At 35.9% G+C, this 15,766-nt stretch overlaps 1 protein-coding gene across 1 annotated transcript; it reads left to right on the top strand.

The window, feature by feature from the left end:
• Positions 1-7,345: 7,345 nt before the first annotated feature.
• Positions 7,346-14,963, top strand: LOC131641952 (amino acid permease 8-like). Its single transcript, XM_058912242.1, has 12 exons — positions 7,346-7,412; positions 7,512-7,745; positions 9,137-9,230; positions 9,329-9,543; positions 9,618-9,766; positions 9,991-10,218; positions 10,308-10,720; positions 13,879-13,972; positions 14,035-14,097; positions 14,182-14,351; positions 14,780-14,832; positions 14,896-14,963. The coding sequence occupies exons 1-12, from the start codon at positions 7,346-7,348 to the stop codon at positions 14,961-14,963; spliced, it is 1,848 nt and encodes a 615-aa protein (XP_058768225.1).
• The last annotated feature ends 803 nt before the right edge of the window (positions 14,964-15,766 follow it).

The following is a 15,766-nucleotide window of genomic DNA, read 5'->3' as shown; positions in this document are numbered from 1 at the left end:
GTGATCTGGGGATTCAATTTCTGTTTAAATAATGTAAAATCATTTTTTCTAAAAATATATTGGATTAAAAATTGATATCAATTACATTTAAATTTTTTAATATTAATTTCATTTTAAAATGAGCATATTTTATCCTAAATTTATATTTTTTTAATTTTATAAGATTAGTTTCTTTTAAATTTTAATTACTCTAATTTTCTTTTTTTAATATACATACACACACACACACACACATATATATATATATATATATATATATATATATATATATATATATATATATATATATATATATATATATATATATATATATATATATATATAAATTGATAGATAAAAATTTAATTATTTCCATACAATATATCTAAGGTTAAAATACAATTTTGATTCTATAATTTTACTTAATTTATGAAATTAATCTTCCTATTTTAAATTTAAATAATCTTAGTTCCCCCATTTTTTAGTTAATATTTTTATCTATAAAGTCTCACAATAGGTTTATATATAATGTTTTGTCATGTTTCACAAAATAATAAAAAAAATATTTAAAAAATTAAACATTGATAATTTTAATTGCAAAAATATAAGAGAGAGAACATATATTGTTTAAATTTAAAATAGAATATTTTAATGACGAGTCTCTTAAGTGATCTTGAGATTCAATTTTTTAAAAATATTTTGGAATAATATTTCTTAATATATTTGATTAAAAATTTTGATAAATTTTATCAAAATTTTTTAATATCATTTTTATATAAACTTTATGATAAAATTAGCATATTTTATCCCAATCTTATACTTTTCGTTTGTTAATTTTTATATGAGAAATTTCTTTTAAATTTTTAATTGCATTATTTTTCTTCCAAAAATTCCAATTTTCTTTTATATTTTGTAGCAATCAATAAAATAAGTTTTATAAATACAAAAAAAAAGTTGTCACTATATTTAAAATTATAAAAAAAAATTAATTTTCATGTACTTTAAAAAAAAATTATATTTTCAACACTTTTTTTCATATATGAATATGTGATCAATCAAATTAACGATCTGGAATGCTCTCTCTGGCCTCTCTCTAAAAGGGGGCTAGGGTTCCGTGGCCGATTCCGATGGCCGGTGCGTCGCAGCAGCAAGGCGGTGAGTGGGAGGTATACAGAAAGAGACCTTTTAGGGCTTTAGGCTCGCGGTGGGACGTGTTTCCGTGGGGTGGAGGCATTTGCAGGAACAAGAGCTCTGAAGTGACGTCCATCTTCTTTTCCGAATTTCCTGAATCTTACACAGCTAAATCCTTCTATGAAATCTTTGGGTGTCTGGGAAATGTGGTGGAGGTTGCAATTTCGCCTAGGAAGAACAATTGGGGGAAGAAATTCGGCTTTGTCAGATTCGAAGAGGTCGAGGATGGTAGATTGTTGGCGGTGCGTTGTGATAATGTAATGATTCTGGGGAAGAAAATACACGCAAATCTTCCGAGATTCGATCGGTCCAGCGTGAGGAAGAATTCTGCTTTGGAGACCAAGCCAATTCACAGACAGGGCAAACCGTTTCAACATCAAAAGTGGGAGGCAGGGGTGCATCAAGGCAAGTCAGGGGGGCCTCCAAAGAGACGTTTTGTGGAGGTTGTAAAGGAAGGTTTGGACTTAGGCAGTGAGAAGGTGGTTACATCTTTTGATTTCTGTTTTAGTACTCTGACAGATAACAGGAAGAGGATGGAGAAAGCTTATGTGGGGGTGGTGACGATTCCGGGTTCGACATACAATATACAATCTCACTTTCTGATGGAGGGATTCTTTGACATCAAGGTGACTCCTATGGGGGGCAATTTGTGCTTATTAGAAGAGGAGGAGGAGGGAGTGATAGAGGACTTCGTAGGGGTAGGCGAAACGTGGTGGAAGCAATGGTTTTCGGAGGTCAGGAGGTGGAACGAGAAAGACATTGATGATGGCAGAGTTATTTGGGTAAGCGTTTACGGTGTCCCGTTGCACGCTTGGTGCGTGGACTTTTTCATGAGGCTGGCAAATTCGATGGGTGAGTTTATTTGCGTGGACGAATCAACGGCGGCTGGGTCTAACTTTGACACTGCAAGGTTTATGGCGAGAGTGAAACTATCTCACGAGTTGAAGAAGTTCATGGTGGTGCAGATTGATGGGAAGGAGGTCAAGCTTGTGCTTAGGGAGGATGCTATTGGTTCGATTCGAAACTCTTCAGGTACGCAGAAATCCCTTTCTTCTGTTTCTGTATCTTCGGAATCCGAAGATGTGTGGTCTGAGAATTTGTTTGATGATGCTGGGGTTTTAGAAAGGACTGACAACTTGCATTGCAGTCCCTTAGACGCAACGATTAGTCCGGTTTATGTTCCTAATAGTGTAGCTCCGACAGTCAATGAAGGCGCAGATTGTGTTAATTTTCTGTCCGCGAGTGTCCCTAGGGAGGATCCGCCTAGTTTGGTTCCTTGTGTCGCAGGGAGGAAGAATGTTAATAATGCAGAGGGAAGTGACTTCAACCAACCATCGGCATCAGTCAGCAACTCGGTGAAGGAGTTTAATTCTACTGCTAGGCCTCTGGTTGTGTCGGGTTCGAAGGATGATAGTGGTTCGGTGGCGAGTAGGGCGGCCGGGAAAGATGGAAGCAGGAGTTTGGGTTCATTTGAGTCAGCGCTCCTCTTATTGAAGGATAATGGCAGTGAGGGAGTGGGAAGGAGGCAGAATGTGTTGGGAGACGGTGAGGTGCAGATTTCAAAATTTGCAAATGAGGATAGTGTTGGTCCTTCTTTACCTTATTCCTTTGGGGGATCTGGGAGTAAATATAAGACCAAGAAAGTTAAATACAAAAGTTTGTCAGATGTAGGTGTGACCAAAGGAGGGACAGTGGTGGATGGAGGCAAGAAGGGCGTAGTCTTGAAATCTCAAGGTAAGAGGAAAAATGCAGTGATTAAAAAGGGGGGGAAGAAAGGGCCACAGGTTCATTTTGTTCCTAGTGCCGCTTCGGACTCTATTCATTCTTTCGGTGGAGATAGTCCGGAGACTTATGGTGTTCAGAAGGAGGAATCGGATATTCGGAGGTGTAACAGTAGACAATGGGAATTTCTAAAAGGGGATATGAGGGGAAAGCTTTGGGCGGCTATCGTTGCTTTGGGGGTTGCGGAGGCGGAGGGAAGGGATAATTTGTCAAGTAGGATTGAGAAACTTGAGAATTATAGTGGTGTGAGAATCTTTGATAGGAAGGAGTCTTCAAAAACTTTGCGATGATAATCGGCTCTTTGAATATTAGGGGAGGAGGTAGTGCTTTAAAGAGAAGGAGGGTGAGTTCTATAATTAATAAGGGGAAGGCGGATATCTTTTTGTTACAAGAAACAAAAATTATAGATTTCAAGGATTCCTTTGGCAAGAGTTTTTGGAGCGGACCGGAAATTGGTTTTTCCTTTTCTAATTCAAATGGTCGATCGGGGGGTATGCTAACTCTTTGGAGGGTTGGCAAAGTGGAAGTGGTTAATAGTTTCAAAGGGGAAGGTTACTTGGGCATCAAAGTTAAGAGTGACAATTTGTGGTACTACATTGTAAATGTGTACTCTTCGTGTGTCCTCGAAAAGAAGAGAAAATTATGGGAGGATTTGTTGTCTTTAAAGGAGATATTTAAGGATGGGGAATGGATCATAGGAGGAGATTTCAACGCAATCAAAAACCGTAGAGAAAGAAAGGGGAGGGCCGCGGTGGTGAATCTTAATGAGGTGGATCTTTTTGCCGATTTTATTCACAAAAGCTCTTTGGTGGATGTTCCTTGTAAGGGCAAGAAATTCTCGTGGTATAGTGGTGATGGTAAGTCCATGAGTAGAATCGACCGGTTCCTTTTATCGAATGAGGTGGTGAATATATGGGGGGTGGTCGGTCAATTCATTGGTTCTAGAGACATCTCGGACCATTGTCCTATTTGGTTGGTGGTGGACAATGTTGATTGGGGCCCGAAACCGTTCAAATTTAATAATGAATGGTTTTCTTTGGACTCTTTCTTGCCGTTCGTCGAGAAGGAATGGAAAAGCCTTAAAGTGGAGGGGAGGGGAGATTTTGTTCTAAAAGAGAAATTAAAACTTCTCAAACCCATTTTAAAGAAGTGGAATTGCGAGGTTTTTGGGAGGTTTGACTTGGAAGTAGAGGAAGGTGTAAGGGACATAAATCTCGGAGATGAAAAGTTGGAAGAGGTGGATGACATCTCGTTTAATGAGGTGGTGGAGAGGAGAAGGGAAGCAAATTTTAGTTTTTGGAGGAATTTGAGGATTAAAGAGAATATGATAATTCAAAAGTCGAGATTGAAATGGTTAAAGGAGGGAGATGCTAATAGCGGTTTCTTTCATAAGGTGATGAAAGATAGACGGAGGGTGAATCATATTGGTCCTATTCTTGCTTCGGGGCGTTTGCTTGATTCGGTGGAAGAGGTTAAAGATGAGGTTGCGAATCACTTTCAAAATAAGTTTAAAGAAATGGATGAACATAGACCTTTATTGGAAGGAATTCCTTTCAATGTGGTGGGGGAAGCGGAGGTAGTAGCTCTTGAAAGTCCGTTTTTAGAAGGAGAGATAAAGGAGGCCATTTGGAATTGTGGAGGTTCTAAAAGTCCGGGGCCGGATGGTTATTCTTTCCTTTTTATCAAGAAATGTTGGTGTTTTCTTAAAGATGATTTTGTTCGCTTTTTTGAAAGTTTCTACAACGGGGGCTCTCTTTCAAAGGCGGTAACATCCTCATTTATCTCGTTGATTCCTAAATCTCATAATCCTCTTTCTTTGAACGAATATAGGCCTATTTGTTTGGTGGGGTGTATGTACAAAGTGGTGGCTAAACTTTTGGCGGGAAGATTAAAGAAGATCATTGGCTCCATCGTTTCTCCTTGTCAAAGTGCCTTTGTTCCGGGGAGACAAATGCTTGAAGGAGTGCTTGTTGCGAATGAAGTTGTGGATTACGCAAGGAAGACCAAAAAAGATTGTTTGCTTTTTAAGGTGGACTTTGAAAAGGCGTATGATAATGTGAGTTGGAACTTCTTAAGGTATATTTTTAGAAGGATGGGTTTTGGGGCTAAATGGAGAGGTTGGATGGAAAAATTGATTTTCAAGAGCAATATGTCGGTCCTTGTGAATGGTAGCCCCACTACCGAATTTGAGGTGGGCAAAGGTCTAAGGCAAGGTGATCCTCTCTCGCCTTTCCTTTTCGTGTTGGTGGCGGAAGGTCTTGCGGGATTGGTTAGAAAATCTACGGAGATGGGTGATTTTGAGAGTTTCGATTTTCAAAGAAGTTGTGAAGTGGATATTCTCCAATTTGCGGATGACACTTTGTTGGTAGGAAAAGGGTCTTGGAAACAAGTGTGGGCTATTAAAGTGGTTCTCAAGGCCTTTGAGCTAGTGTCGGGGTTGGGAATCAATTATAATAAAAGCAAGTTGATTGGTATAAATGTGGGTAGAGGTTTCTTGGAGGCCGCTTCTAACTCTCTTGCTTGTAAGGTAGAAGAGAGTAACTTCTTTTTTCTTGGAATACCGGTGGGTTTTAATCCGAGAAAATACGAGACATGGAGCCCGCTAATTTCCAAAATGAAAAATCGGTTGGAGGGGTGGAAAAATAGGTTCCTCAACATAGGTGGTAGAATTACCTTATTGAAGTCCATTTTGAGCTCTCTAAGCGTTTATACTATGTCTTTCTATATGATGCCCAAAAAGGTGGTTAAGGAAATAACAAAAATCCAAAGTAATTTTCTTTGGGGAGGAGGGAATGAGAAAAGGTGTATTCATTGGATTAGTTGGAACGATGTCACTCAACCGTTCGACAAGGGGGGATTAGGAGTGAAAAATATAAAAGATTTTAATGTGGCACTTTTGAGCAAGTGGAGGTGGAAGATTATTCAAGGGGCGGATTCTCTTTGTTACAAAATCTTAAAATCTCGTTATGGTGATCTTTCGGTGAAGATGTTGGGAGGGGTGGTAGATGTTAAAGATGTGAGGAGGGCATCTTTTTGGTGGAAGGATATCTTGAAAATTGGGACCGATTTTTTTCTTGACCCGTTTGTTTCTTTGTGTAGGTTTTCAACACATAATGGGTTTCGAACACCTTTTTGGGAGGCGGTGTGGTTGAACGGGAGGTTTTTGAAGGTCGAATTTCCGGTCCTTTATGAGGCTACGGCGTTGAAAGGGGTGGCGGTGGCCGCGATGGGTGGTTGGGTGGACGGTAAATGGTTGTGGGGGGATCTTGGTATAGCGGAGCACTTGTTGTCCAACGGTGCTATCTTGACCGAATGGGAGGAGATTAGGAATTTATTGGTGGATTTTGGAGATTTGGGGGAAGACAACGACGGAGTGGAGTGGAATCACAATAGTGGTGAAGGTTTTTCGGTTGCATCGTGTTATACGGAGTATGCTAGTATGCGTGCTCCGTTTGGTCCTCTTTGTAGATTTTATGAGGCGAAGGGGTTGGTTTGGAAGTCGAACGTCCCTTTCAAGATAAAAGCTTTTGCTTGGAGGCTCCTTGCCAATAGACTTCCAACAAAAGACCTTTTGGTTCTTCGTGGTATTCCTTTCTCTCTTGATAACTTAAAGTGTTCATTTTGTATGAGGGATTTGGAAAATAGAGACCACTCTTTTTTTGCTTGTTCTTTTGTAAAGAATATTTGGAGGAATATAGCGGGGTGGATTGGAAAGAGTGGGATAGAGGAAAAAGAGAGCTTGTCGAGTTTTATGGATTGGCACTCCTTTTGTATATCAAAGAAGGTAGATGTAAAGAAAGTAGACATTATTTGGTTGGCAACGACTTGGGCTATTTGGTTAGGTAGGAATGGGGTTTGCTTTAGGGAAGAGGTTTGGAATTTTGATGATTTAGCTTGGAACATCAAAATCTTGGCTTGGAAGTGGTCTTTTTGCGGAGAAATTACACACTCCAACTATTCCTTTTACGATTTTGTCAAAGAACCTCTAAGGTTCTTATCGTAATTATATTTGGGGTGTAATCTCTTTGTTTTGGCGTTTTAGCCGTTCCTTTTGTAAACAGGTTGGAGAACCCTTAGTTCTCCGGTTATATTCTATCTTGTTTACTAAAAAAAATATATGAATATGTGAAATGTTCCATATTTTAATCGATACCGTGCAATATATTCTTGCTTAGCTACCAATTAAAATAGCACAAATTTTGTTGCATTTAAGGAAGCAAATGTATACATTGAATAAAGAGCATTAAATTAAATACATGCAGATTTGAGTCTATCTTACAAAATTCCGACTTTATATATCTCTTAAAATCAAAACAATAGTACTGTCTCAATTTCATAATCAATTTTCAAAGAAACTGAGAAAGAGACAGAGAACTACTGAGTCAAAGCCATGATGGTGTCAAGTAGCTTCTCTGTCGATACTCATAAATATGATGACGATGGAGTCATAAAACGAACTGGTCTGTATTTATTTTGCTATCCTTTACTTTATTTATTTTTATTTAAATTTTGATGTATTATTTTGAGATTTTAACTGTGACAACTGTATGATTATGAAGGAACATGGGTAACTGCGAGTGCACACATAGTGAGTGCTGTGATAGGATCTGGAGTTTTGTCATTGGCATGGGCTGTTGCACAATTGGGGTGGATTGGAGGAGTTGTCTCTCTGATACTTTTCTCATTCATTACTCTCCTCACTGCTTCTCTCACGGCTGATTGTTATAGGTATCCTGATCCTGTTTATGGAATCAGAAATCCTACCTACAAAGTAATGGTAAAGAATATTTTAGGTAATCACAAAATTCAATCTTTAATATTTTAGGATTCTCACATTTAAATTATGATTAAATAAAAACCTCTATTTTTTTTTATAATTAATTTATTACTAATCTACACACGACATAAAAAAAACTTAAGACGGCTCTTGATGCACATCAATCGTATAATTATCTTTATGCCATGTATATATGAAACTGCAAGTAGTTTTTGAACGCATTTACATTTAAAAAAATATGCGGAGTTTCATTTCATTCATGATCATAGATAAATCTAGATCTAATGATTGATAATTGATTAAACTCATTAACAATAACAAATGTTTTAGACAATTTTAAAATTAAATTCTTTTAGTTTTAAGGATTTGGCGTTAACGAAATTATACATTTTATATGCGGCATATCATGTGTTGTAAAGAGTTTTTTTTTTTTGGGAATTTTTTTTTATAAAGAGTTTTTTAAATTTGGACTGATATAACAGATACACGAATCGTTACTAATTTTTTTAATGTCATAGACAAATTTAGATCTAACGATCGAAATTTAATATAGCTAGTTGATGGTAGCAATCCTTTTATTTAATTACAAATTTTTGTTTTTATTGTTTCACTTTTCATCCATATATTTGGGAACTTTATGTCAACTTTAATCAAAAGTCATATTTTTATAATCATTATAAATGTGGGTTGAATAAAATAAAAATCAAACTTGACAAATCCCATCTATAATCATGAGGTAATTTAGGTCTAACAATAGAGGATTTTTTACACTAATGTCACAAAGCTGAAAAATAAAAACTAAATTACCACCTTTTGAAATAAAATTACCTAGACGTCACATTCCATGCACGTGCTCGACCATTCATTGGTCGAGTGTACAATAAAATTTTTTTTGACTTCATTGGCTCGTCTAATTATTGGTCAAACGTAAATTTCATTTATTTGGACTTCACATGTTCGACTAATGGATGGTCGAGTACATGCATGAAATGTGACATTTGAGTTATTTTATTTCAAAAGATGACAATTTGGTATTTTTTTTCAGCTATATATCTGGCATTAGTGTAAATATCTCAAGAATCGATATTTTCCGTCAAAATCATAAAGGGAGCAGTGAATTAGATATTTACAGTTTTCATAATTACATTGATGAATGATTTCTAAAACAATCACCGTGACATCAACTATTATTCAGAGTCCATAAGATTTTGGAGACTCTATTTAACTACGGTTGAATTGTCACAAACATTTTATAAAATTCTATTTAATCAAGATTTAATCATCACAAATATTGAATCATGTGATATAATGTGTTGCAAACTCTCAAAGATACCGGTGTTCTTTTATTTTTGAAGTTGATTGATGATGTTTGTATTTGCATGTAACTTTTCCTGTTTTTTTCTACAGGAGGATTTCAATATAAGCTTTGTGCATTAGCTCAGTACACAAATCTTGTGGGTATTACCATTGGCTTCACTCTCACAGGATCCATTAGCATGGAGTAAGAACTTCAAAATGTCTCACTAATTATTTAGCTAATTTGTAAATCTATGAAAACTAGGATAATATTAATAATAAAATTGGCTTGTTTATGGACAGGGCCATAAAAAAATCAAATTGTTTTCATAAACATGGCCATGAAGCAGATTGCAGTACAGCCACTTATCAATTTATGGCAATCTTTGGACTCTTTCAGATTATACTAAGTCAAATCCCTAATTTTCATAAACTTTCATTCCTCTCTATTGTTGCTTCTGTCATGTCTTTTGGTTATGCTTTCATTGGCATTGGTCTCTCCATAGCAAAAATTGCAGGTTAGGCATTGTTTTCATATCTGTATTGACTTATTAAATTACCTATTAATCCGAGCGCTTCTGTATATGTACAGAAGAAGGAATCGATGTCAACACAGGCCTTACCGGGGTCGTTGTTGGAGTTGATGTCACAACAAGTTCAGAGAAGATGTGGAATACCTTTCAAGCACTTGGAAACATAGCTTTTGCATATGGTTTCAGTGTGGTCATTGTTGAGATAGAGGCAAGTAATGTTTAACAAAATTACATGTTCCTAAGTCAATTCATATTCATGCTCATGTCTCTGAATCATTTAAAGATTTATTGTGCTAGAAAAGAGATACTCGCGCGCAGTTTGTTGTCCGTTTGTCTTTTATTTTTGTATAAACTTTATTATATACGACTTTTTCTTCACTGCTAGATAAATTATAAAGATAAAATCTAATTTTGAATTATTTTATTGTATAGGACACATTAAAATCAAGTCCACCGGAAAATCAAGTCATGAAGAAATCAGCCGCTATTGGAATTTCAATCACGACATTCTTTTATGCATTATGTGGTCTTCTAGGGTATGCAGCATTTGGCAATAATGCACCAGGAAACTTCTTAACTGGATTTGGATTTTACGAACCGTTTTGGCTTGTTGACATTGGTAATATTTTCATTATTGTTCATCTGGTCGGAGCTTATCAGGTAAATAATTATTCTATAAGCAAAAATGTTTCTGCATAAACCTTAGGGAAAATTAAGATTATAGTTATTAATTAATTTATCATGTACAGTTATTTTCACAAACAATATATTCTGCTGTGGAAAGTTGGAGTAGTAAGCGTTGGCCGCAAAGCAAATTGATAACAAAAGAATATCTTGTAAGAATTCCATTGGTTGGCACATGGAGAATGAACATGTTCAAGTTGATAGGGAGGACAATGTATGTGATAATCACAACATTGGCTGCTATCGTATTTCCATTCTTCAACAGCATTGTGGGTTTGTTAGGAGCTATAGCATTCTTTCCCTTGACAGTGTATTTTCCAATAGAGATGTACCTAATACGAGCTAAAGTGCGAAAGTATTCTCTTTTATGGACTGTGATGAAGGCGTTAAGTGTGTTTTGTTTGACTGTCTCTCTTGTTGCTGCAGTCGGATCGATTCAAGGAATTATCAAAGAGCTCAAGACATATAAGCCCTTCAAGTCCTAGTAATCCATTTCTTCTACCATATGATGTTATTTTGACAAAAATTATAGAAAGTTTTGTTCACAACATAATTATATGATAATTACGAAATTTTAAGATACTGAATTATGTGTTGGAAACATTTTAATGTTGAAGCATTTAATGTTTGAATATTTGTCAGAGTATTTTTTTAAAGATTAAACGTGGGTAAAGTTTGAATATTTGCCAAAGCATTTAATTAATGTTTGAATATTTGAAACTTTCAAGAATTGTTTTATGTGCAAGTGAGGATCATTTATTACAGCATTTGAGAATAGATAATATCTTTTAGAGATTTGTGACCTTATTCTTCTGGTGATTATAGCACTGGGATCAAAGATTATATAATCCCTAATAATTCTTGCCTTGCCATCTTGTTTTTTCACGACTACTCCTCCTCCTCCACATTTGGTTATTTGGTTATTGGTCTATGTGGGATCAATAAAACATTTTAGAGTGAAGACCCATTTTGGTCCCTCACAAATATTACACGAGTCAAATTAGTCCCTCACAAAAAAATTGACCCAATTTAATCCCTTACAAAATTTAACTGAATCATATTAGTCATTCTGCTAATATTTTTCTCAAATAGGTTTTTTCCTACTTCTAAACCGGTTCATTTTATACTTTTAAACCGTGACTGGACTGACACGTTGGGTTTTTTTAAATACTAAATTCATTTTTATTTTTAATTTCATTTTAAACATTTATCAATGAATAATATTATAAAAGCCAAAATTATTTCTTATAAAGTAATTTTTAAATAAGTAGTTTTCATGATTTCTACTAATATTAATAAATTGTATACATAAATTTTTATCTATGAGGTCTCAAATCCAAGTCCCTTCAAGTTAAATGATTTCCACTTTACAACTAGACAAATCAATTTCTATCGTTAATAAAGTGACTATCATTTACAATTAGAAAAATCAATTTCTATTGTTAGTAAAGTGACTATTATTTATAACAAGACAAATCAATTTCCATTGTTAGTAAAGTGACTATCATTTACCACTAGATAAATCAATTTCTATTGTTAATAAAGTGATTATCATTTACAATTAGACAAATCAATTTCTACGGTTAGTAAAGTGAGTATCAATAATAACTAGACAAATCAATTTCTATTGTTAGTAAAGTGACTATCATTTATAAATAGCAAATCAATTTCTATCTGTCATTTAATCTGAAGAGACTTAGGTTCGAGACCATATTAATACAAATTTTGTATTTTATATTTTAATTTTAGAATTGTTTAAGATTAACCACATGAGCCTGAGTTCAACTCCTTGTAAGAAACAATTTTGGCTTTTATATTATTAATTTATAATTGTTTAAAAATGAAATTAAAAATAAAAATTTAAAAAATGAAAATAAAATAAAATCCAACGTGGCAATCCAGTCACAATTTAAAACTAGGAAAAAACCGGTTTGAAAAAAATATTAACAGAAGGACTTATACGATCCGGTTAAATTTTATAAGGGATTAAATTGAGTCTATTTTATTGTGAAGGACTAATTTGACTCGTGTAATATTTGTGAGGGACCAAAATGGGTCTTCACTCAACATTTTATAATAAAACCGATAAAATCATATACTTTTTTTTAATAGGCAATTGAATTTAACTAGAGCAAAAGGGTTGCTCTACCCAAATACAGACACAAAGCAAAAGAACCGCTAAACAAAACAACATAGCGGTTTAATATGCCAAATATTAAAATTACAAAGCGGAGCACACTTAAGGCTCGATTCTAACCACAGCCAAGACCGAAAAACCAACTCCGACATACACTCCAAAAAACTAAAGCTAGCATTGTTGAAGATGATATTGTTGCGACTCATCCAAATGGACCAACACGAAGCTAACCAAATGGCACCCACTATCCTTCTTTCGGCACCTTGTCGTAGAAGAAAGGGAAGAGCAAGAAATCTTCCAACGACAAATCAAGATGATCACCGAACCACGCAAGAACCTGCTGCCATAGACCCTTCAAAACCTTGCAACCTCCAAGGAGGTGTGCTAAATTTTCCTCCGCCGACGAACAGAATACACAGAGTAAATCATTAGCATCTAAAACCCCTCTTTTATGCAGTTGGTCTTTGGTTGCAATCCTATTGTGAACAATTTTCCAGCCAAAGAAAAGGTATTTAGATGGAGCATTTGCCTTCCACAAAAAGGATGCTGCCCTTACCACCGAGTCAAAAAGGGACGTCCCGGACAGCTTGTCGTAAAACCAAGCGAAGCAAGATTTGACCGTGAGAACATCATCCTTGGTTAGACTCCACCGATACGAATCCTTCGCACCGGACAACGGCTCTATGTGATCCACAGAATCCAGGAGCTACTGCCAACTAACCGCGGCACCGCTGCTGTACTTGCAGCCTGTCAATAACATAACTCATGAAAGACTCTCAAAGGACGCGGTACCAGTCGCAGAAAAGGATCAAGTTTGCAATTACTGCCACAAAAAGGTCTTTCAATTGAGGTATGCTACAAGAAACCTTGTGTTCCTCCCTATTTTAAGAAGACCAACTTCTACCATTGCACAAATGATTCAAAAGACAATGGTGATGATTTTATTTTTAAAAATATGTGAAGTCTTCCAATGATTTGAAAATCTTGTACTCACACGTAATCAACAAAATGTTGTGTTAGCTTTTCTTCAAATTTCACCTCGGAGCACATAATGTCCATAATCTAACACTTCCTTAAACACATATCCATGTGCCCTTATAGTACACACCTTATTTTAAGGAATTAACTTGCCATCCTAGATTTGTACTTGACACTCCCCAAAAACGAATGAAAAAATCATTATAACCCTACTTAAATTTTTAATCATTTTGCCAAATTCACGTACACCGACCGGAAAATTCAATTTTTTTTGGCGATATCGAAAATTTTGCGAGCATAACGGAAATCCTTCGGAAAAAAGCAAGTAGAATACCGTAAATTTTAAAATTTCTGAAAGAATTACACAGAAATTTCATAAATTCCAGTACTTCTTACTAGGAATTCAGAAATTTCTGGTAAATCAAATTTTTCTTGAAAAATTTCAAGAAATTTCAAAATTTTTGGTACCTTCTTCTTTCACTAATTTTTTTTCTTCGTTTTTTCAATTTTTTTCAAATAAGGACCAGAGGGAATGAGAACACCATTGTCAGCAGAACCATTGATAGAGCGGTTCTCACCAGAAAAGGATGGCCGAGTAGGCGCATGGCCAGTTCCGTGCACCCCGACGTCGAGCTGCTAGAGTTTTTGCTGTTGTGGAGGTGCTTGCTGCTATGTAGGTAATTGTGTTGGTTGAGTATGTTCATGTTGCTGCAATGGAGGTATTTGTGCTAGGTGAGCAGGTTTGTGTTATTGTAAAGGAAGTACCTGTGTTGACTGAGCATGTTTCTGTTGTTGTTGAGGAGGTACTTGTGTCGGTCGAGTAGGTTATTGTTGTTGATGAGGAAGTACATGTGTCAGCTGAGCAGGTTCATGTTGTTAATGATGATGTTACTCCTACTAATATAGAGGTCAGGATTCGTGCTTTTATAGAGGCATTTGTTCATACAGATGGAACCTTTCTGGGAGGACATAGTGACCAATCTTTGCTCATGGGGTATGTTGACCATGTAATATACAAAGTATAACCGAGAGAGGTATATATGTTATATGTGTTGAAATTTTATTGATTATTTTTTTAATTTGTTTCCTACCGGAGCGTCCGACGCTGAAGAACTTCCCCCTGAGTTAATGTTTTCACAGGTTTGCCGAATGCTCATTGACCATACTTGACTCCTCTCTTTTGTCTGCTTTTGTTGAGTGGTGGTACTCAAAGATATTTTCTTTTCATATTCCATTTAGGGAGATGACTATCACTTTGGATGAAGTCACCTCATTGTTTCCTCTCCCCATTGCCTGTAGATTTCTTACTGATTCTATCATTAGCCAGACGACAACATTACCTCAAGTCACTAAGGATGTCGTGCTAGCAGAGTTTAATTTTAACAGGGGACGTCATCTTCGGATGTCTTGACTGCGGAACAGGTACCATGAGCTTGATAAGGTAGAGAGGTATGAGGTTGTCGCAAATATGTCAGGTATTTATATTGATGTTGGATACTTGTGGTTGTTCAATAGCCTAAAGACTCCATGATGTTCAGGTGTTTATATTGGAATTGCGACTGTGCCTGAGACGAGACAACTTGCTGGTTTCTTGACTAAATTCTAAGTGTAAATGTTTTCTTGTTGGCTGCATTTGTGGTAAAACATACCTGGGTGTTTAATGTCTTGACTGATGCCATGACATGTTTTATATTGTGTTATGCAGACTGCATATGTGTTAAGCTAATACAGGTTCTGTTAGTGAATGTCATGACCAATGTCATGACATCTTTGTCTAACAGCAGGGGCTGTTATATTTTAGGATTGTGTTTCCTGATTTCTCTCAATCTACAATTTAGGAAACCTTTTATTGTGTGCTGAATATTTCGTCTAGAAGATTTCGCTGACAGCATATTCTGTAATAACCATATGGCGTGTAAATTAGGTTAACTTGGTTAACCCTAATTTGTTTCTAAAAAAGCCTAAGGCCCAAGAGCAGCATATAAAAAGTCTGAAATCCTAATTTTGAACGTAGAGAGAAAGACTGTTAATTATGAAGAACCGTAGTTTTGTAGCTGTGTGTTTTAGTCTCTTGTACTCCAAGCAATTGTCTTGTGATGATTGTATTGGAATAGTTCGTTTATGTATTGTGTCAGTCTAAGCTTTTAAGCACGAGTGTGTGTCTCTTGATTGAAGCTTTTAAGCATATCAAGGTGTGTTTTTGAAGTGTGTCTTCTCTCACAATCTGTTTAATGTTTATTTGTAATCACTGCTGTGATTGAGAGGGAGTGAGTGGAGATACTCAGGTCTAGGAATAGATTGGAATATATTGGGTAGGTTTTAAGTGATGAGTTGTAAATGGGGGAGTTTAACTCCGAATTAATTCTGCTTATATTGGATTCCCTCCCTAGCTTGGTAGCCCCCAGAGTA

Source organism: Vicia villosa, unplaced genomic scaffold (genome assembly GCF_029867415.1).
Source record: "Vicia villosa cultivar HV-30 ecotype Madison, WI unplaced genomic scaffold, Vvil1.0 ctg.004314F_1_1, whole genome shotgun sequence".
NCBI classification, from domain to species: domain Eukaryota; kingdom Viridiplantae; phylum Streptophyta; class Magnoliopsida; order Fabales; family Fabaceae; genus Vicia; species Vicia villosa.
Note: the sequence above shows the minus strand (reverse complement) of the source record. Positions and strands in the feature narration are given on the sequence as shown.